Source organism: Cavia porcellus, unplaced genomic scaffold (genome assembly GCF_034190915.1).
Source record: "Cavia porcellus strain 051 isolate PalLab524CR breed Dunkin Hartley unplaced genomic scaffold, mCavPor4.1 scaffold_1, whole genome shotgun sequence".
NCBI classification, from domain to species: Eukaryota; Metazoa; Chordata; class Mammalia; order Rodentia; family Caviidae; genus Cavia; species Cavia porcellus.
The window spans coordinates 167,420,349-167,443,225 of NW_026947484.1; the positions used below are offsets into that span (position 1 = coordinate 167,420,349).

Genomic DNA, 22,877 nt, shown 5'->3' on the forward strand with positions numbered 1-22,877 from the left:
TGTGAGGGAGTTTGATGGCAATATGTCTTTTACCATAATACTTTTTAAAACAATAACCTTTTTGATCAACTATAAGCCTTCAGTATCCTGAACAAGATGCTCCACCTGAGGAAAGTTGCCAGCATAAATGGAGAGGTGGAGAAGGAGAAGGAATGTGTTAATGCGTTACTGTGTTGAGATGTTGAGGTGTTGAGGCATTGTGGGTTCTCCTACGAGTTGCTGTTTGAGCCGTTGGTTCTCCTGGAGAAGCTCTGGTCCTCACATCAAGCTTTTCTTCCTGGCTCCGGAGGAGAAGATGTGTGCTGCTTGGTCTCCAGGATGAACTCATCACGCTGGCTTGCTGGCACATACCCCACTGTGCTTACTGTTGGAGGAGCTCGGGGCCTCCATGTCGTTAAGGATGGTTGTGGTGCTTTTCAAGACAACCCTCATCTTTGTTGTGAGTGTGACTTTTCGGCTTCAGCGTAGAACCCTCATCCCACCAGCACAGCTCCTTCACCCCGCTGGTTTGGACTTTCTGGCTTCTTCCTCTGCTGACCTTTGGGCCTTTCCCGACACGGATCCCTAAAGAGACTGGCCTGAGTCCCTCTTGTGGGCTCTGGATCTCCAGTTGGACTTGTAGGAGGCATTGTCATCTGGACTCATGTGGGACATTGCTGTGGGGTGTAGGCCCTTGACTAAATATTCTATGTCTTTGGTGTTGCGGATTTTCTGCATTTTCTTGTGTTAACTCCCGGTGACGATTATAAAAATAATATTATAAACTCCATGTTCTGATTCTAATTGTTCTCTGCACAACCCCTAACTACAACAATTATTATCTTGATTGATTTAGCCTCGACATAAATTTTGGTGTGCTCATATTCCAGCCATGGCAGATATGTTTCACCTTTAATGAAATACAAATTGAAAGTGAAAGAATGGAAAAGATATCCCATACAAATGGAAATGTGAGACAGCAGTAGTTACACTTCTAGAAAAGGTATACACATAGAAAATTATAAAAACATTAAATACTAAGTCAAAACCTATCAAACTAGACAAAAGAGGTCATTATATAATGACAAAGATAAATTTATCTTTAAATTGAAGCTGTACCAATTGTAAATACATATACATGTAACATCAGAGCACTAAACACAGAACAAATATCGATAGATCGGGAGGGAAGGGAGAAAATAAAAGTATGGAATTATAAGCCTTCAGTATCCTACTTTAATAATGGACAGATCAAATCCAGACAAAATCAATAAAGAAACATTGGATGTAAACCATTTTGGTTAGGGTTTTCTTGAAGAACACAATCAACATATAGCAAGAGTGACTGGATGTCACAGTAGTCCACAATGGCTCTCTGCACACTGAAGAGTCACAGGGCCCAGCAGCTTCTCAGTCCAAGAAGCTGGAAGCTGCAGAACAACATTTAAAGACGCAGTGCCAGTCTGAAACTGCAGCCCTGAAATCTCCCTGGAGAGTCACTGATACGAGTTCAACTTGAAAAGCTCAAGATATTAGAGCCTGATGTCCATAAGCAATGATACGAGCTCAAGCTGATGGAGCTTTTCAAATGCAAGCTGACTGTCTCCTTTTCCCCCCTATCATTCCATCCTGGCTGCAGCCCTGGTGGTTGGTGCCATGCAGGGTGCCCCCCTCTTAGTTTGCTCACTTATAGCCAACTATCTCTGGAAACACCTCGCAGACATTCTGAAGTATGTTTTATTAATCTGCCAGCTATTTCTTAATGTAATTAAGTTGACAGTTGTGACTAATGGTCTTATAAACTTTGCTTTAGACCAAATGGATCATATATCTATATATGATACATATATATTAATGCATATTCTAGTCTATATTGATGCATATCCTAGTCTCATTTCTTTATAAATTGCTTGCATGCATATTCTTCTGAAGAATATAGAATAGCTCACATATTAGGCTATAGCATTAATTTTAGCAAATTTAAGATATACAAAAATCATACTATTTTTTCTAACCATAATGTTATCAAACTAGAAGTCAATAGTAATTTTAAGAAATTATTGATCAATATATGGAAATTAAACAATATACTCCTAAACACCCATGAGCTAAAGAATAACTTAAAAGGGAAATCTTAAAAGGGAATAACTTAAAAGGGAAATCTAAAAATATCTGGAGACAAAGCAGAAACACAACATACCAAAACTTATGGGATGCAGCAAAAGCAGTTTTAAAAAAGGAAACTTACTACAATAAATATCTACAATAAAAAGGTCCTGAACAAACATCTCAATGTTATAACTCAAGGAACTAGACGCATAAACTAAAACTCATGTTAGGAAGAAGGAAATAAAGATCAGAGGAGAAATAAATTAAGCAGACTCAAAAAATAATAGAAAATATCAACAAAACTGAGTTAATTTTTTAAAAAGAAATAAAGTCAACAAATTGCTAGATTATCAAAAAAGGAAAAGGATTCAAATAAAGAGAGGTGTAGAAAAAAATCAGGAATACTATAAGGATTATAGTGACTACTGTGAATGATAATACACTGGCAAATCAGAAAACCTAGAAGAAATGGAAATATTCCTAGGCAAATTAAACCTACCAAGAGCACATTGTGAAGAAATGAAAACTCTAAACAGAAAACAGACAGTAAGGAGACTGAATTAGTAATAAAGTGTTTTCTATTAAGGAAAAAACCAACACCTGCTGGTCTCACTGTTCAATCTACTAGATACCTAAAGAAGTACTACTATCCTACTCAGCTTTTAGAAAATACACAAAGAAGTACTGCTTATCTTACCAAGCTAGCATTATAGATAAAGTCACCACAAGAAAATCTAATTACAAGCCAATATCTCTGGTAAACATATATACAAAAATCCTCCAAAAAATGCTAGCAAACTCAATGAAGGAGCACACAAAGGGGTAATTCCCCATGGTGAAGTGCAAACATAAGGTCACTTTTTGAGTTGGCTCAATATTTGTAAATCTACATCTGTGACACACCAAAGTAACAGAGTGAAAGAAAGTCATATGAGTATATCAACAGATGCAGAAAAGACATTTGATAAAATTCAACACTCTTTCATGAGAAAAAATTCAGTAAATTAGGTACCCTGTGATAAAGACATGTATGACAGCTACACAGCTAACATATACAGAAGGGTGAAACATCAGGGATAGGACAAGATTGCCTACTTTCACTGTTTCTTTTCAAAATGGTACTAAAAGTTCTAGCCAAAAAATTAGAGAAGAGAAAGAAAAGACATCCAAATTGGAAAAGAATAAGTTAAAATGGTTAGTTTGCAGATGATATAATTTTATATCTAAGAAATCCTAAAGACTTTATCCAAAATGTTTAGGACTAAGAATAAATTCAGTAGTTTCAGAATAAAAAATCAACAATAGAAATCAGTAGCATTTCCATAGACTAACCATAATGTATCCTTTATACCAAAAAATTACCTAGGAATAAACTAAGGAACTGGATGCACAGATGAAATAATCAAAGAAAACACAAAAGAAAGAATGATGTCCTGTGTTCATAGGTTGGAAAAATTAATATTCCACACTATTACCCAAAGTTATCTACAAATTAAATGTAAATCTATCAAAATCCCAATGACATTTTTCACAGAAATAGACAGAAAATCCTATAATTCATGCAGAAGCACAAAAGACCCCAAATAGAGCGATATTGAGCAAAAAGAACAAACCTGGCTTCATCATACTATCTGACTTTAAACTATACTAAAAAGTTATAATAAAACAATATGGTACTGCCATCGGTATAGACAAATAGACCAATGAAACAGAATAGAGGGCTCATAAATAAATCCTTGCATTTAGGATCAATTGTCAGCAAAAATGCCAAGAACACTCAATGGCAAAGTACATTCACTTCAATAAATGCTGCTTTAAAAACTGGGAATCTACACACAAAAGAATAAAAATAGATCCTTATTTCACAGTATGTACAAAATTAGCTTGCATTGGGCATGGTACAATATATCTGTAATTCCAGGTCTTGGGTAACTTGAAGAAGGAGGGTCAAAGTTCAAAGATAGCATGTACTGTTTAGTGAGACTCTGTCTCAAACAAAACCAAACACTGTGGATGTAGCTCAGTGGTACAATAGTGGCATATTCTGTGCAACGTTTTGAGCTCAATGCCCATGACTGAAAAAAAATCAACTCATGGTGTATGAAAACATTGAACATAAGACCAAAAACTGTAACATGACCAGAGTAAAGTGTAAGAAAAGAGCTCTATGACATTGATCTGGGCATAAATATTCTGTACAAGACCAGACAACACAAAAACAGGTTAATGAGATTATATCAAGCTAAGTTTTCTTTTTTTTTTTTCTTTCCTTTTTTCCAGTACCAGGGATCGAACTCACGACCACCTGCTTGCAAGGCAGGTGCTTATGCTGCTGAGATAAATCCCCTGCCCCCCAAGCTAAGTTTTCTGCATAGCAAAGGTAGTGATCAACATAGTGAAGGGACAGCACATGGAATTTGAGAAAATATTTGCAAACCATACTATTGGTAAGAGATTAATATTCAAAATTATAAGCCACTCAATTCGATAGCAAGAAAACAACCCAATTATAAAACAAGCAAAGGAACCCAATAGACATTTCTCAAATGAAGACACAACCGGCCCACTGTGGAATGCTAGTGGGAACGCAACTATTCAGGGACTAACCTGGAAGTATCACTTGAGCCCAAGAACTTAAGAACACCTTGGGAAATCTGGCATGATCCTGTCAAATAATACTCCCCCCAAAAAACCCAAAAAGCATAAAAGGCCAAAGACTGTACGGAAAAAGTGTTCAACATTAATAATCATCAAGAAAAAACAAATTAGAACCACAATGAGATATCATGTCACACCAATTAAAATGGTTAATATTTTTTAAATGAAAGAAACAAGTGTTGAGGAGGATGTAAAGATAAAGGAAGCACTGTGCACTGTTGGTGAGAATAAAATTAGTATAACCATTATGAAAAACAGTATGAAAGTTGCTCAAAAATTAAAATTAGATCTAAAATATGACCTGGCTATTCCACTACTGGGTTTATATCCAAAAGAAATTAAATCAGTATGTCAAAGACATATCTATACTCCAATGTTCACTGAATCATTATTTACAATAACAACGATAAGGAATCAACCTAAGTGTCCATCTGTTTTCTTTAAACATATAAATAAAATGTGAATTATATCTAAAATGGGAAAATTGTTTTAGCCTGAAAAAAGGGAAATCCTGTCATTAGTAACAATATGGATAAGCTGAGAGGACATCATGGTACGTGAGATAATCCAAGCATATGATCTCATATGCAGCATGTAAAAATGTCAGACTCAGAAACAGAGAGTAAAATGGTTACCCAATGCTGGAAAGTGGGGGGATCAGGGAAATGTTAGTTAAAGGGCAAAAAAGCCTGGCCAGTTTACATGAGAAATAAGCTCAAGAGTATTGTTCACCTTGATAGTAATGAGCATTCATAGCCATAATGTATACTTGAGAATTGCTAAAAGAGTAAATTTTAAATATGCTCACCACAAAAAAGTATGTAAGATAGTTGGATTAAATAGATAAGATATTAAATAGCTGGATTTAGCCATTCCAGAATGTACACATATAAAACATTATGTTGTATATCATAAATATACACATTTTTACATTAGTTTTTTAAAGGACTGTGTAATAATTAAATATAGCTCTATATTCTGAAAGATTTTATTTTGAAAAAAGTTAGGCTGCATTAACTTAAATTTCTTAAAATGAGACTTCTAGAAGATTGAGTACATCAAAGCATTAAGAACATTTGGTATCTTGCAAAGTATGAACAAAGATTCAGAGAAACCACATAAAACGTGAGGACAGTGGGCTGCTTTCTCTAATGAGTAGAAGGAAATTTAAAAATAATAGACTTACAAGAAAAACAAAGAAATCTTAATCACCAAAATACATAGCATTGTTTTTTATGGTCCCCATGCGAAAATGTTTAAAGCTGTCAAGGTATGTCAGAAGTTTGCAGGAAATGAGCCCATAGTAAGTCTCAAATAGTGAACAGTCTTTCCCATCATTAAGTTCCTTCCATGCCAAGGGCATTTCAGCATCAATAATTTCTGAGGATGTAAAAATAAACTTATAGCAACATCTGTTGTATCTGACATGCCTTTTTCCAGAAAACTTTGAACTGTGTATAGGTTTAAGGCCAATGGTCTTTGCACAAATTCCTACAAACACATCGGCAGGCACCATAGTGGATACTTCTTTAAAAACCACATACATCATCCGGGCCACATTTTGGGACATTATAAAAGCCTCACCACTGCAGTAATCTGGGTAGTATGTTTCAGGATACTCACTAAGAGAGACAAATCCTTGGCTATTAGGGTCTCTGTTGGGTATATCATGATGGATAACTCTTCCTACATAAATATCTTCAAGATGTTCTTTCAGATTAAGAAGGTAGGCTACCAAGGTTGGTAGATTGACAAACATCTCTTCATCGACCTTGAGGATGAATAGGGCATTAGGGCAAAAACTGACAGCCCACTGAGTCATTTCAATGATCTTTAGGGTCTGGTTCTCAGAACTGTCTAAAAAGAGTCCTTCAATTATATCATTATTTTTATGGGATTCTTTGTCTATCTCTTTCTGAGTAGTTACCAAAACAGGCATTCCCAAAACAAACAGTGTAAGAATGGTGTGCCCTTGGACACTTGTCACATTACCCCAGGTTTTCCTAATGAGATCTCGTCTTGTTCTATTTTCTGGACTACTGAAGACAAGAGAGAGCAGAAAGATACTCTTTTCTTTACACACCTCTGGCTGGCTCAGAATATAATATTTGGAGGGAATACTTCGTATAGATTCCATGTTCAATTTTCTTGCCTTATCTTTAATTTCAAGAACTTTCATATTGACAGGAGGCAGAGAGTGCAGAAAGTATTCTTCCATAAATTCAGCCCCAAAAAGCAAGGCGTGAAATAGTACGACATTAAACAGAATGAAACACCATTGATGAGTCCGAAGTCTGCAGAATGTCATCTAAATAAGAAAAAGACACATCATTAAAGTGTGGTCTCCATTCCCATTTTTTGCCCCCAGTGAATCCTCTACAGATCATTGTAGCACTCAGTAGTCTAGGCTAGGTGTTTATTATTTATTATTATCTGTCTCTTGTACTGGACTGTGATCTCTTGGGCAGCAGGCATCATGTTTCTTTCTTCTCCAGTGCTGCCATGTCCAGTATTTGACACAAAGTGGACACTGAGCAACATGTTAGTTGCTTTCTTCCTTGTTTTGATAAATGCTGACTTACTATATGCAGGACACTATGTTAGAAACTCAGAGTATGAAGCAGAATCAGGCATTCACACATGGGTATTACAAAATAAGTAGTATCATTGTGACACAAAACTATTGGAAAATATATGATGTTCTCTCTTGAATGGAAGCACTTGGATCGAATTGAATGGAAGGACTTCTCTAATTACAAAGGTCAAGGACTATTTTTCCATGAAGCAGTTGCTTTTGTTGGTCACCATACACTGGCTATTATGCAACATTTATGTTCTTCTAGGATGACTTTATAATTTAATCTAATACTGAATCAGAGTCTGTTTGGACAATGTCTCCTAATCCATCTGAAATGTCTGTCAACATGGGCAGATTTCTATGACCTACATAACTAGTACCTCTTCAAAGATCCAGGATGGACCTGTGCCAAGCTTACTCACAAAGGAGGTGAAAACTTTCCATCTGGAAAGGAAATATGCAGAACTTTAATATAATAGAACTAAGAAACATTAAAGGAATTAAATCTCTTTTCACTAGATCTTTGATCAACAAAGCCTTCCATAATAATAGTTACCTCTTATTGAGCACTTCCTGTATACCAGATGCTGTGCTAAATACTTTAGCTCAATTTAGCTCTGATAAAATCCCTTCCAGATAGCTTCAAAATTAAGCTGAGCAACTGATTGGTAATTTGCCCAAGATCACGCAGTGGGTAAAGCATTGGAGTAGGACTATGATTTGAATTAGACTGTCAAATTCTAAAATTCACTCTCAAGCACTAGCAGATCCTGAGTCCTGCGTTTCTTTGTCCAGTCCACTGAATAAGACAAAATGTAACAAACTCCTATACTTATACTCTGAATTCCTTTCCATGTTCTCAGTACTGATAATTTACACAAAAAGAAACTTATATTCCTCAAAGCCTGTTTTGGTAGATAGCAAATGCTTCAAATATTATCAGAAACTTACCTGCATAATGTGTCTGTGAACAATTTCAGGTCTTTGGAAGTTACTGAACCCGGATGCCAACTTATGTCCAAATGTATCTCAGGATCACTCCAGGCAAATAGCAATAGCAGTATAGTATTTTGCATCTCAAACTTTAAGGATAAGGTTTCTTGCCAATCAACCTGAGCTTTTGTCCTGGAAGAACAGCCTATTGCATAGGAGAGTGAGTGCTGATACTGTTACAGCTAGAGTGAATTCAGAACAAAGAATAGAAAAAGCAAACTCCTTCAAATACTTCTAGCCTTGGTATCTCATGAAAAATGATCTTCTAATTTATGCTGAGTTCCTGGCGAAGTATATGTGAGCATTCAAAGAACAGTTTACTCATACAACTTCTCCATAGCATCATCACCCAAGGAGAAATAGTGTAGAGTGGGGTTTTTTGGAGTACATCTCAAAAAGCTAAAAAAAGGATCTAATATGTGCTCCCTGGTACATGAACATATTAAAACTGTTTTCTATACATCAAGAAGCTTTTTCCCAAAATACATTTTGATTTTTGTCACCTCAAGGAAATATCATAGTGAGATTGGTGTGTGTCTCATTGGAAAAGATTTTGAATACCTATGCAAGAACTTTAGTAAGTCAATTGTAAATCATGAAACTACCTCTTTCCAGTAAGTGTATCTCCAAATAAGAATTACAGATGTTCCTTTTTTAACAATGGAGTTACATTCCTGTGACTAGATCATTAAACAAATTGGTCACTAAATGAGGAACTGTATATAATGTATATTATAAAATTCAGAACAAAGAAATGGCCAAAGGAAACTCCAGCTTGAAAACTTTGCTTTTATTTGCATAACTTACATTCAGTACTGTAATATATAACAGAACATAAAACTATAGCACTATACAGTACAATCAGCAAAAAATATAGAACTATGTAAACAAGGAGTACTATATAGAAAAGACATCGAGGCTATATCAACAAGATGTACAGAACTATACACAAAAAGGGGTGGATTTTAAGTCCAAACAGTGGGTCATAAGTTTGAACAGCATGCCTCAGTTGTAAACCCTATTTTAAATAGGCTGTTAAGCAATGAATATCTGTACTAGACATATTATCAAAAAATTCAATGAAAATGATTTTTCTTATGAACACATGTTCTCCAATAACTTTTCAAATAAAATACAGTAGCCAGCGACAAATCATCACATTAGCTGGGTTTGGGACTATTGATCCCCTACATGTCAGAAAAAGCAAGGATGAAAATTAATCAGAAAATTCAGGGTATCTTATGATACAGTAATGATATAGAAAGTGTTCATCAGTCGTGATTGCAAAACAGATACAATCAAAGATATGATTTTAGCAAATCAATAAATCATCTATTCCTATATTTTCTCATCTGCCCTTTCCTGGGATTTTAGCAGTTTCCATGAATGCTTCATATTGTTCACACAGCAATCTCGATGCATTAATGAAGGCATTTCTGGGGATCACTGCAAGAGATCAATGAAACTAAAGTATTGCTAATAAGATCATGAACCATGAACCTGCTTGGCACTAGAAAAATAATGGGAAATGTCAAATATCTTTGATAGTGAAATTATTGTTAATGGAACCACCACTGTCTACCTCTGCAGTAAATACCTGGAGGATAGGAAATAATATAAAGTACATAGTAAAGGATCTTACTAGCCAGAAGTGTAAGACAAAACTTAAAAACATAAAATAATCACAGAGCCAAAAATAACAGCATTAATCACTCAATTGTTTTCTGTGATTCAGAAGTATATACATAACCCTTGAGAAAATATATGTGTCCATATAATATGAGACATCTCTACATAGCAAAAAGTTTCCAAGGTAATATCACTTCTTAAAATTTTGATTCTATCTCTGAGAATTTATTTGACTTCAAATTACTCAGTTTTATTATCACCTGAAGGACTGTTGGAAGCAAATAGTCCTTATAAGTGAGCCAAATAAACATTGAGGTCCTATCAATATGCTATATAGAACTGTACAAAAAAAGGCATGGGTCTTAAATCAGAGCACCAGGTCATGAGTCTAAATAATCATTAAACAGCTAGGCCATTTAATGAGAAACATCTATATCATATAGCTCCTTTTAGTGTGAACAGAAGAAAGTAAGCATTTGATGTTTATCAGTTTATCTTTTTGTTTTTTGAGCATGTAGGAATTACTCTAAATACCATGTCTATTAGCAAGTTTATTTCAAGAAAAGAAACAACATTCATTATATTTTCATGTTCTTGTTACAGAACCATTCTGTTTTCATTTGGAGTTATATTTTTATCTTACTTTTCACATAATGATCTTCCTACTTGCCACACACAGGAATTTGGTAGTTACTGTTCATATCTGGCTAGGAATAACTTCTCGTATTTACAGATGGCTATTCCCTCTCTCCACCCCCTGCTTGCTTTCTTCTTAGTAACAGCAGGGAGTGAACACTGGGACTTTACACTGGGTTACTTTCTCAGCCCCTTTTTAATTTTTATTTTGATAAAGGGTCTTGATAAATCACTAAATTGCCTAAGTTAGTCTGAAATTTGTGACTATCTTGACTCAGCCTCCCAAAGTCCTGAGACTATGTGCCTCCATGTCTGGTCTTTAGTTGTCTATATTTTCTGAACAATCATAACGCAAGCTTGGAAATTTTTACCAAATGAGAATGGCTAAGCTAACAAAATTCAAATGAAAGGGGTTTTTTTTACATATACTAGATCTAACAATTACATAGCTCATAGCTCATGTGAGTCGTGTATTTAAACATGAATTATATTTTACATTTTTTATAGTCATACATTTTCCTCCTGGACCTCTTCTGGTCTCAGACTTACATAGTTTGGTTTCTTTGCTTTGAGACAAACAATACTATCCTTGAAGCAGCTCCATCTGGAATTTTCAGTTTATTTATCATACATCTATCCTACTGGGGTTGAGACCATTTTCAGCAAAGAGATAATACTTGCTTAGTTTTATTACCTTTTCTTTCATAGAGGTAATCTATGTCCATCTTTTCTTAAGTGTCTTATAATGTCACCAGTCACTCTTTGGCTTAGAAGTCTACAATAATTTATCAGATGGATCCCAGAAGGTTCCCTAAAGTGGAAATAACATGGGGTACAGATAAAGAATTTTCAAGACATGGCAGTGAAAGGCATAAAGAGGTTTATTAAGCCAAATTTAAAACATACACACTCAAAAAGAATAAAATGTGGGTCCTTGAGAGAGGCTCATTATAGCCAGGGTTTGGAGGGTTTATATGGCCTTAGCAGGTGAGCTAAGATGGGTGAGCTAGGATGTGTATTTCTACTGTTTATCAGGTTACTCATGGGGGTATTTCAAAATGTAAACTGTTTACATGTGTTTGAAGCGAGCTATGCTACCTGCTTTCTGTGGTAGGAAGTGTAGTTTACAGGTGAAATGTGTGATTCCAGGTTTACTGTGTTTTTAAGACCGTTGGGAAATCAACTTTCTTCTTTCCTTCCCTCCTTTCCTGAATTTTCTGGATGGGATTAAGGCTCAAAATTTTTGTGTCTTGAAATTCCAGTTTTTCTCAAAGTGCAAATTAAAAATTATGACTTTGTTTTGGTCTTTTTTTTTAGGATTATCAATGGCTTCCTTTGGCTAGCAAATAAAATTTGTTCTCTTGTGGACTGACCTTGAGGACCTATGGTTGACTTCCTTCTCACACAATTTTTACTTATTTCCTGTGTTTCAACTATGTTTCGCTTGTAACACCCAGCTGAACTGAATCAGGTTACTCAGCCCCTTAGCTATGCTACCACTAGCTGGATATGTGACTTTTTTACTGTCTACATTGTGTGTTATGCCTATATAATTGGACTATTCTGTCTAATATGGTAGCCATCAACTGCATGCAGTTTTATAAATTCACATTAACTAAAATTAAAATTAAAACTTTAGTTCCTTAGTTACATTGGCACTTTTCAAGTGTTCAATAGCTATAAGGTTAGTGACCATTTTAATAGCACCAAGAGAGAACATTTCCATCATTGCTGAAGATCCTAATGGACAGTGCTGTATACATACATGTGAATATACTTAATGGGCCCTTAAAAACACACAAGGAGACTTGGGCCTGGCACAGAGGCACATGCCTGTAATGCCAGCATTGGGTAGGCTGAGGTAGGAGGATTGCCATGAGGCCAGCCTGGGGTATTGTGGTTGACCAATGGTCAGCTTCTAACATCCAGCTGAAATGAATCAGTGTGATGCTGGGTGTGGAAGACCCTCCTGAGGACTGCTGCCAACAGCATAAAAGGGGAACTAGTGTGGAAGGTCACCTGTGCTGTTGATCCTCCTGGAGAAGTTGGATTTCCTGGTATGAACTCAGCTGTTCTATCAGAGGAGTTCATCCTGATTCTTGGGTCTCTGGTGTGTGGGCAGATTTCCCACACTCTTTTTGTATTTGACTCTTTGGGTTAATATTATAAAATAATCTCACTATTTGTGTCCTGTATTAAATCCATTACCATGTAAATCCTGATCACAGGTACATAGTTCAAGGCCAGACTCAACTACACATCAAGACCTTGTCTCCAAAAAACAAAACAAAAAAAGGCAAGTTGATTTAGATTGAGGTTCTAAACCACTTTAGACTTTAGTTTCCTCATTTTGGATATAGAGGTAACAACAGTAACTACTTTGTAATACTCGTGTGGGATCTGAACTAGAGGGTACTTACACAAAGTTTCATAGTCTGTATGCTTGGTGCAATTTTAGTCCTTGACAGCATAACCCTTGTCTTGTAGTCTTCAACCCTTTAAACAATCAGATGGGGGATACAGTAGTATCGTTATGCAAAAGTGCCAGAGGTTAACTACTCTAAGTTTATCTCCTATGTAGTATAACCAGAGTTTAAGTGTTGTGATTCAAATCACCTGACTGCTTTTTACTTTTCTTCCTAGCACTTGTTAAGAGTTGTCCTGTATCTTGTTTATCTGGCTTTCGCCTTCCAGATACAAGCCCCAGGTAGAAAATTTTGATTTTTGTTCACTAAACCAACTCCTAGAACAATGTTCGGGATATAACAGGTGTTCAGGAGATTGTTTGAATTTGTCAACTTCTCTAGCAATAGCTCCCTCTTTTCTTTGAAGTAGGAATAAGAAAAACTGCTGCTGAGCTGGTGCAAGATAAAATTCGGCGACATTCAGAAGCACTCAGATAATTAAAAAATACAGCACGGAAGGAAGCTTTGGTGAGGTGCCAGAAGTAAAACAGGCAGGTTCACGCCACACTCCCGCCGCCCCTTTCCCTTGGGACTGGGGCCGGAAGTGTAGCCGCTTCCGCCGACAGCAGCGGGGCTGTGAGACGCGCGGAGATGACGTAGGCAGCACCGGAAGCCGCTCCCCTGTGAGGCTGCGGACCCTGAGCGGCGGCCGCAGGTCCAGGTCTGTGTGTTAGGCGGTGCCCGCTGGGGAGGGGGACCTATGGGGCTTCGGTGCCTGTGTTGACCTCCGTGCCTCGGGCTGTTTGTCTTTCCTTCCCTGCAGGCGCCATGGCTGCGGAGCGGACCCGGCCGCTGCGAGGCTCTGGCGGCCCAAGCGCCCCTAGTCGGTGTGAGCCCGGCGCGAGGTCCCAGGCCCCGGGGCGCTCGCTCAGGTCAGTGCCCCGCAGAACGCGGCTGCGGGAGCAGGATACCTGGGAATGACAAACGGGCTAAGGGACCAGGAGTATGTTTTAGGGATTGGAAAATTAGGTCTCGGAGTCCTGCCACTTAGTTCCTCCCTCCTGGTGCCTGCTTTCTTAGCTGTGAAATGAGTTATGTTCCCGGGCTGCCAGGAGTGTAGAAGATGGTGAAGCGCAGAGGTGGTTTCTGAAATACAAAATGTTGTAATAATGTGAGGGAGTGCGCCATAATTGTGGGTATGCCATGGAAACAGGAGTGTGTGCAAGGTGCAGTGCTTTAAAGAAGAAAAAAACCGTAACAACATTAATCCTAAACAATAATAACTAGCATTTATTGTAGGCTTACAGTGCCGGGTAATATGCTAAACAGTTTATGTGTATTGTTCTGTCTAAGCCTCACAAAACCCCTTGTAGGTAATGCTGTTTGTGGCTACATTTTACAAGAAGCTGGGCTTGTGAAAGGTGAAGTGATTTAGCCAAGGTCACTCCACAACAAGTGCAGTTGCAGCGGTGGTATTTTATAAATATATTTTAAAATTGACTCTATATTAAAACTAATAGCTTTTCAGTAGGAACCAGATCCACACTGTTTCAAATTTGAAATCGTATGTAATTAAAAGGAACTTCCTGCCCCTTTTTCTCTCTGGAATTTGCCAGTGTTACAAGTTTCTTAAATACTCAAAATGTATTTTGTGCATATATAAGCTTATAGGTATACATACATTTTCAAAACCTTTGTATCTTATAACTGGTTGTGCTTATAGGGAAAAAGTGTAAGGTGACTCCTTCCTAATAACAACAAATGTCTGGCTTTCATGCCAAGTCCTGATGGAGTAGCCTGGGAAACACATTCACAGTTTTACCTGGAATGCCCTGTCTCTAGGTTTTGTTTTGCTTTGAGGGAGTGAAGACTGGGCAAGAATCTGAGCATGCTGTTTCCTATGCATCTTTGGGAAATCCACTACACCTCTTGGATTGTAAATTTCCTTGTTAAGAGTGATACTACTGATACGTCCTATGAACTTGTGAAGATCAAATGCGCTAATGTTTATGAGCAGTACATTAGTCTTTAAAACCAGTACAAATGTTAGAATTGCCCAAAGAAACATAGGGGATCAATAGTAGAACCATAGACCAAGCCCAGATACTCATCTCTTAATTTAGGAGTCTTCATGTCACTCATACCTTTTGTGATTGTTTGTATCATAAACAGAAGAGCAAGTTTAGTGTTTAGTTTGTGGTGGGAGTAAAAGGGAGCAAGACAGCAGAGCATGTGGAAAGGGTAGAGAGAAAAAAGTACTTGGCAGTTATAGCCTCAAGTCAGTGACTGTCCTTAATTTTAAAACTAAGCACCCAGTAACTTTGGTTCTTGAGTTTTTCTTCCAGGTGTTAAGAAAAACTATAATATGATCATAAAGTTGAAAGAGATGTTAGTGGTCATGGCTGTTCCAGCCTCAGTGCCACAAAGAGGATTCCTGCCAGGTTTCATAATACTGAAGTTAATAGAAAGTGTTGTTTGGGTTATCCTAAACTGGCTTCACATGTCCTTTATTTCTGATTCTTAGCTTCCCACATAGAAGTTTGTTCAACATTCCTATGATAATGTAGGAAGTGGCTAAAGAAATAAAATAGAGTAGAAAGCATTTTCATTCATTTCACGTTCTGCCTTTTATACAGCTGTCCTTTCACAGTAATGGGAAGCTTACTATTTGGAGGTGGCTAGCCCATTTTTGGAAAGCTTTGATGATTTAAAAGCTCCTCCTCCTCCTGTTGAATTGAAATTACACTTCCTGTGTTTTCCCCTGGGGACTTTGTGCTACTGTTACATGATATTGCTAGAGTTTTTCTATAAGAATTCAGTTTAAACCTAAGACCTTAAGGAAGTCCCCTCCAATGTTTGTTGATTATTTAAAAAAGTAAAAATTGATGTTTTTAAATAATACATTCTGTAGAGTTAATGACTTTTAAAAAAAAAATACATACCTTTTCCAGCTGGGTGTGGTGGTGTATAATTGTAACCCCAATTACTTTAGGAGCTCAGTCAGGAGCATCACAAGTTTGAGGCTAGCCTGAGTAACTTGGTGAGACTTTCTCAAAAAATAAAAAAATGATTTGGGATGTAGCTCACTGGTAGAGCTCCCCTGGTCTCAGTACTCAATACTAGGGGGAAAATGTTTTTCATAACCATCAGAGATGAGGAATTAGAAAACAGCCTCCTATAAGGAGTTGAACAGCTTATAGGACAATCTGTAATGTACAAGCTGGACAAAAAAATTTATGTAAAGATTTTTTATAAATCTCAAAAATGAAACAACATTTAAAAGGTTCTTATTGGAAATCTTGTGGGCAAATTTATTTGGCCTGTTTAGGGTATCTTTCTTTCTTTCTTTATTTTTGTCTTTTTCCTTTTTATCGGTACCGGGGATCGAATTCACAACGGCCTGCTTGCAAGGCAGGCGCTTATGCCGCTAAGCTAAACCTCCAACCCCCTAGGGTATCTTTAGCTGGGAGCTTGATAATATTTTAGGGGGTACTATAGATTTGCCTTGTGACTGTTTAAATAATTCAGCTCGTATGAATACAACATTTTAATAATAGCTGTGTGTCATAGTGTATGTGCAGATATAATGGAAGAAGCCCTTCCCTACTTTTCACTGTGAAAAATAATTTAAGGACTTTGTTTTCCCCAGTACTGGGGATTGAACTTAGAACCCTGTGCATGCTAGACAATGCTGTACCACTGACCTACATTTACAACGTCCATATTTTTTTTGATTGACCAGTATTTTTTAGTCATTGTGACATTGTATGAATGCCTACAGAAAATTGTCATGTGAATGATTATTCTTAAGAAGCTGAGATAGGAAGATCACAAGTTTCAGCCCAGCCTGGATAATTTCCAAAGACCCTGTCTCAAAAAAGAGGGGAAGATAACTCAGGATGTTCTGGGTTCAATCTCTAGTGCCTCCGAAAATGAAGGTTTGGGTGCTTCTGTTAATAAATCATACTTTTTTTTGTATGAGATTTTTTTTTTTTTTTGTGCCACATTTGCTACTGGAAACTTGATACTTAATGCAGTTGGAAGAGCATAGCTGAGTTTTTGTGTAGGTCTGATCTAGGTGACACATCTGAAAAGAAATGTATTTTTCTCTTACACATTAATGTGGGCATAAACCCTTAAAATTGGACTAGGGTCTTGTAAGGAACTAAGTAATCAGATTTAGTGTTTGTAAGCATCAGAATTACTATGTTTTGGTGTTTCGTTTTGTTTTTTTGGTACTAAGAATCAAACTCAGGACCATGCATTTACTAGGCAGGCGCTGAGCTGTATCCTCAGTCCCTTGTTTTGTTTTTGTTTTGTTTTGACATGGAGTCTTGTTCTGTTGCCTGGACTAGCCTGTAACTCATGATCCTCTTGCCTCAGCCTCATAAATAGGGTTACAAACATGTGCCACCACACCTTGCATCATCAGAATTATTAATTTGCCTTATTTGTCTAGTCTTCCAGAAGTCTCATGGCTCCCTGGAGAGTTGACATTAACTGATATGAAACTTATAAAAATAGACTTTATAAAGCCTTTGCTAATTCATGTTATAACAGGTAGTAACATAAAGGAAGTAAAAGAATCAGAATACCTGAGATATATAACTTATTACACCTGTTCATTTTCCCTCTTCAGATACTTTTACCTGAATATGTGGTTCAAAAGCAAGTAGTTAGTTATATGTTTTTGTGACAGGTTAGGTTGTGCCTAGCATGATAACTAATGTCTCAGGTTACTGTTCCAAATACTTGCTTTTTGGTTGTCATGTGCTGTTGTTTGCTTTTGTGATTTTAATCCCGAATAAAGGTATATTAAGGAATTCACTAAGGAAGTAGTTTTATAAAGGTTTTGATAGGAGAGGGTATATTATAGAATACAGTTGATGAATAAATGCTGTGCCACTGACCTACATTTGAATCATCATGAATAAATGACTGAATATTTTGTAAATCTTTTACTGTGACAGTGCATGTAGCATGTAATAGACTTCAAAAGAAATAAGTTACACACACCAGTCTTATGCTGATTTAGATTTCAGAGATCATGATTTATTACAGTATGTTTTGTCAAATGTACTTTCTTTTGTGTGCATGGGAGTTGTTCAGATAAATATAGGGTATTAACTATAAAGTTGTAATGTAGCAACTAAGCATAAAGTTGTAATGCTGAATTTTTTAACACTAATTTTTAATACTTCCTTTGTTAGCAGTCTTGCTTGAATGGTCTTTTTGAGCAGAACTAATACAATATTTTGATGTGCCACAGGTAAATTTTTCCATAACCTTATGGAGAGAAAGGACTTTGAGACATGGCTTGATAACATTTCTGTTACATTTCTTTCTCTGACGGACTTGCAGAAAAATGAAACTCTGGATCACCTGATTAGTCTGAGTGGGGCAGTCCAGCTCAGGCATCTCTCCAATAACCTAGAGACTCTCCTCAAGCGAGACTTCCTCAAACTCCTTCCCCTGGAGCTCAGTTTTTATTTGTTAAAATGGCTCGATCCTCAGACTTTACTCACATGCTGCCTCGTCTCTAAACAGTGGAATAAGGTGATAAGTGCCTGTACAGAGGTGTGGCAGACTGCATGTAAAAATTTGGGCTGGCAGATAGATGATTCTGTTCAGGACGCTTTGCACTGGAAGAAGGTTTATTTGAAGGCTATTTTGAGAATGAAGCAACTGGAGGACCATGAAGCCTTTGAGACCTCATCATTAATTGGACACAGTGCCAGAGTGTATGCACTTTACTACAAAGATGGACTTCTCTGTACAGGTAAGAGATGTAATAGATTTTTTTGTGTGTGTGCTTTGCTTTTTTGAGACAGTGTTTCACTATGTAATTCAGGCTGGCCTTATTCATTATGTAATCCAGAATGGCCTCAAACTCTTGGCTCCTAAGTGCTGAGATTACAAGTGTACCATGTGCCTGACTGTTTTTGTTTTTCTAAGCTTACATGCCTGCTTCTTTTCTTTGCTGTTGTAGGGAAAAAAAAAAACCCACTACTTAGGTTTCAGAATGGCAAGTGTTGACCCAGTCGTTAGATATCTATAATAGCGTTCTCTATTTGGAAAGATTTTCCCACCACCCTTATCGTCATCTTTTCTTCTTGAGAAGACATTTTTATGAGGTTTTATGAGAAAAACACTTCAGACATTCTTTTAGGCATGATATAAATCAGAAAGCTGCAGATTACTCAGTATTGAACCCAGGGCCTTTGTAATGAGCTACATCCCCAGCCCTTTATATTCTTACTATTTTTAAATTTTGAGACAGTTTGTCACTAAGTTGCCCAGGCTGAGCTTGAACTTTCATTTTTTTTCTCAGCCTCCCTAAATGCTGGGGTAATAAGCATGTACCACTATACCTGGCTTCATCAATGACTCTTTTTGGGGAAAGAAGTTAAAAAAAAAAAAAGGACATTTGTTGTAATCCTAGCAAATTGTTAGATAATTTTACATGAATTAATCTGTTTCTTTTTGTGTAAAATATACAAAAGGAAGTAAAAGCAAGTATCCCTTCCTTGATCTGTGATTCTAAGAATTGGAAGTTGAGATTGAGGGTATAAGAATGAAGGCATTTATTTTTAAATTAGTTGATTAAATAACTTTGTATAAATGTATACATTAAAATGAAAAATTGTGTTATTGTTGAATTATAGATAGGTGCTTCTATATGCGGTTGCCAACTGTCTCACAATTTATCAACACTTTGATAGGCAGTGTAAATAATTCTTAGTGTTTACAATTGCTCTCAGCAGCTCTTAACAAGTCTTATTTACTTACATTGTATATAAGTGTGCATGGTGCTCTTTTACATCCAGTAAAACTTGGTAATGTTTATGTATTAACTATATGTAGTTGTCACTTTTAATAAGTACAAACTTCCTTTGTATAAAAGAATGTGATATCATCAGCTATTTCCATTAGTGCATATTCAGGGGTTTGTTCTTTTTAAAAATGTTTGTTTGCTTTATTTTTTTCCTCTTGAATTATTTGGGACAGAAGCTAAAGAGTAGAGTTATCAAATCTAGAAGTACGAAAGATTTTATAGTTCTGTCTTAGTGTCCTTTGCAGCTATACTAAATTTATGCCATTCCCACAACAGTCTTAAGTAACTTGTTTCTGCTTTAGTCTTACTGGAGTGTGATTGATTGATGGAGTGATTGAAGACGGGGGAGGGATTGAACTCAACTTCTTGCCTGCTAGTCAGTTTTAATACTTTCAATAGTTAAGAAATATATAGGGGCTGAGGATTTAGCTCAGTGGCATAAGCACCTGCCTTGCAAGCAGGCGGTTGTGAGTTCGATCCCTGGTACTGATAAAAAGTTAAAAAAAGAAATATATAATTGCTAAGGATTGTTTTAAAGTTATACATCTTTATTAAGATGTGTATTTTCCCATATGATAGTACCTAAAATGCCAGATACTTTGTCAGTTTAATAAAGTAGGTATTTAATTTAAGGCATTTTGTGGTTTGGTTTGTTACCCTGAAGTTATTTTATGGTTACATTGTTTTGCCTGTCTAATATGCTGGATTATTTGAAAAACATCATTCATTCTACTGTACTTTGATGTACATTCCCATTTGTGGTGATGGCTTTCCCGTGTCTTTTTTGCCTCGTGATGCGTTGGAGATATTTTTAGAGTAAGATCAGTGTTGCTTTAGAGCTCATTTCCACTTACGTAAACTTTGGCAGTTGACTCATTGTTTTTACAATCATCTACTACAGCTCTTTAATTTTTTTTTCTCTCATCACACTTTACTTTTGAAATGTATTAAAACCTTAATTACTTGGAGTAGAAGTAAATGGTTAACAGTTACTGAATTCTCTAATTGCAATACTCGGAAAGTTAAAAAATATAATTAGTGGACCCAATCCTACATTTAAAAAAGATTATTTAATTCATTGGGATTAAACTCAGGGCCTTGGGCATGCTAGATGGGATTTAACCCCTGAGCTACATCTTTAGCCCCCTAACCCTGCCGTTGAAGATTAGTCTAAGTGGATCTATATGTTATGTTACTTTGATTATGTTAGCAGATTGAAAATTATGCAGTGGCGAGGTGGTCAGACATCCACACCCAGAGCAGTGCACCATGCTGGAGACTTAAAGTCTGCTGTTTGTATTAGCCCCATATTTGGGCAATGCTTATGTCATTGCAAAATAAATTTGATACCAAAAAAAAAAGAAAAGAAAATTATGCAGGGGTGCTGAAAATGATCTAAAGTATTATTATTATTATTATTATTATTATTTTTAACAGCAGCAGTTTTGGGACTTCACTAGTACGAGAAGTACTTGTTACAGAACTTGTTTGTGTCATCTGGTTTCTTAAGAGTATGAATTTTTGTAGAGTTGTGAGATCCTAAATTTGGCAGTAAGCTTGCAGTGACTGAGGTTAGCACCTTGAGCAAGTAATAAGATAATATTATCAATGACCGATGGAAAATGTGATGGTATAGATTGTGAGATAGTTTTTTGTTCTGCAGTTTATTTTTGAAATAGTAAGAAACGAACCAAGTGTGCTTTGTGATGTTTGGTAGAAGACAGTGTGAGAGCATGCCTGGAAGAATTAGAGCAGTTCTCCCAAGAATATGCCCAGTAGGGTCATGAATGTGATTTGACTTAGGTAAAAATCTCCATTTGATGAACTATGCCATCCTAAAGAATGTAGGCACCATTATAGTGAATTATTATCATGTATGATTTAGGCTCAGAGTGGCCAAATCTCACTTGTAAGAGAAGCCTTAAATCTAGATTTATGTGAAATAGTGGGGTTTTTTTTCAGTATTGATTTTTTAAGTGTTACACAGATTGTTTAAATATGATCAGGTTGTGTGCAGCTGGGAGCTGCTGGAATATGACCTTTGGTTTAGAGTTGAATAACAAAAACAATCTCTAATGATTAAAGTGACATAGTTGAAAGTGCACGGAAAAAAAATTATACAGTTGTTCAGGAAGAATAATCTCTTGCACTTGTAAAAATTGCACAGTTATTTATATTGGCGCTTGAAGAATGAGTAGATCTTAGATAAGATACAGAATAAGGATTTTCCAATATGGAAAGGCATGGAAGTGCTAAGCATGGAGCATGTAGGAGGAGATAAAATTCATTTTAGTTGGACTTTTTAGACTACATATAGAACTCATATGCTGCTTAGACTCATATAATATGAAAAATAGATGTACCTATGTTGTAAAAAAATGGAATCTGGGAACATGAATTTGGACAACTTTCTAGAAGTAAAGCCGTAAAAGATTCTGAGTAGAAAAAAGCCAGGGTTAGAACTTCTTGCTCCATGTAGACCAGTGGTACATATTGTCATACTCAAGTTCTCTTTTATGAAATTTTATATTTTCTTGTCTTGAATTCATAGAAATAAAACCAGGCTTGACTGACAGCTTTGTTTTGCCATATTTGACTTTATTCTCTCCCCCCCCCAAAAAGTAATAAGAACTAAGGAGTAATAAAATCCAAAATGTGTAAATTTTGTTGTAAAAAAGAGAGGAAGGGAAAAAAAAGAGCTCTAACGGATATAACAGCAAGTGTGTATAGGGCTGTTAAATAGCTGACTATATTAATGTTTTTGGATCATTGAACACAGCTGTTCGCAGTCTCTCTGTTTGAATGTCTACTTTGTATTCTTTGATACTGTGATTTGAGCAACTATTTCCAAGATGATAATATGTAATCTATTAACAGGTGATTTCTTACTGTTATGTTTTTTTTTTGGTAGTTCTGTATTATGTGTAACCTTACACTGCTTTGTTTTGTTTTGTGTTTTTCTCTTTTTCCTCTTAAATAAAAAAAAAAAAGAAAGAAAAGAAATAAAACTAGGTGTGGTGGCACACGCCTATAATCCCAGCATTCGGGTGGCAGA

The 22,877-nt window shown here is 36.4% G+C and overlaps 2 protein-coding genes across 3 annotated transcripts in view; one reads left to right on the forward strand and one right to left on the reverse strand.

Annotated features, from left to right (window-relative positions):
* Window positions 1–5,950: 5,950 nt before the first annotated feature.
* B3galt9 (beta-1,3-galactosyltransferase 9) lies at window positions 5,951–7,054 on the reverse strand. The gene has a single exon (XM_063238251.1). The coding sequence runs from the start codon at window positions 7,052–7,054 to the stop codon at window positions 5,951–5,953; it is 1,104 nt and encodes a 367-aa protein (XP_063094321.1).
* A 6,502-nt stretch (window positions 7,055–13,556) lies between these two features.
* Fbxw2 (F-box and WD repeat domain containing 2) overlaps window positions 13,557–22,877 on the forward strand; it is a 28,931-nt gene continuing 19,610 nt past the window's right edge. The window contains exons 1-3 of one of the 2 annotated variants that reach the window (XM_005007954.4): window positions 13,557–13,708; window positions 13,811–13,919; window positions 18,257–18,766. In XM_005007954.4, the coding sequence (XP_005008011.1) occupies window positions 18,277–18,766 (490 nt within the window). In that variant the 5' untranslated portion in view covers window positions 13,557–13,708; window positions 13,811–13,919; window positions 18,257–18,276. The remainder of the gene's footprint in view (window positions 13,709–13,810; window positions 13,920–18,256; window positions 18,767–22,877) is intronic. The other variant, XM_005007953.4, reaches the window with a different exon arrangement.

What these genes read in the sequence shown, in the direction of transcription:
- B3galt9 (XM_063238251.1), bottom strand. Translation starts at nt 7,054, where the DNA reads ATGACATTCTGCAGACTTCGGACTCATCAATGGTGTTTCATTCTGTTT.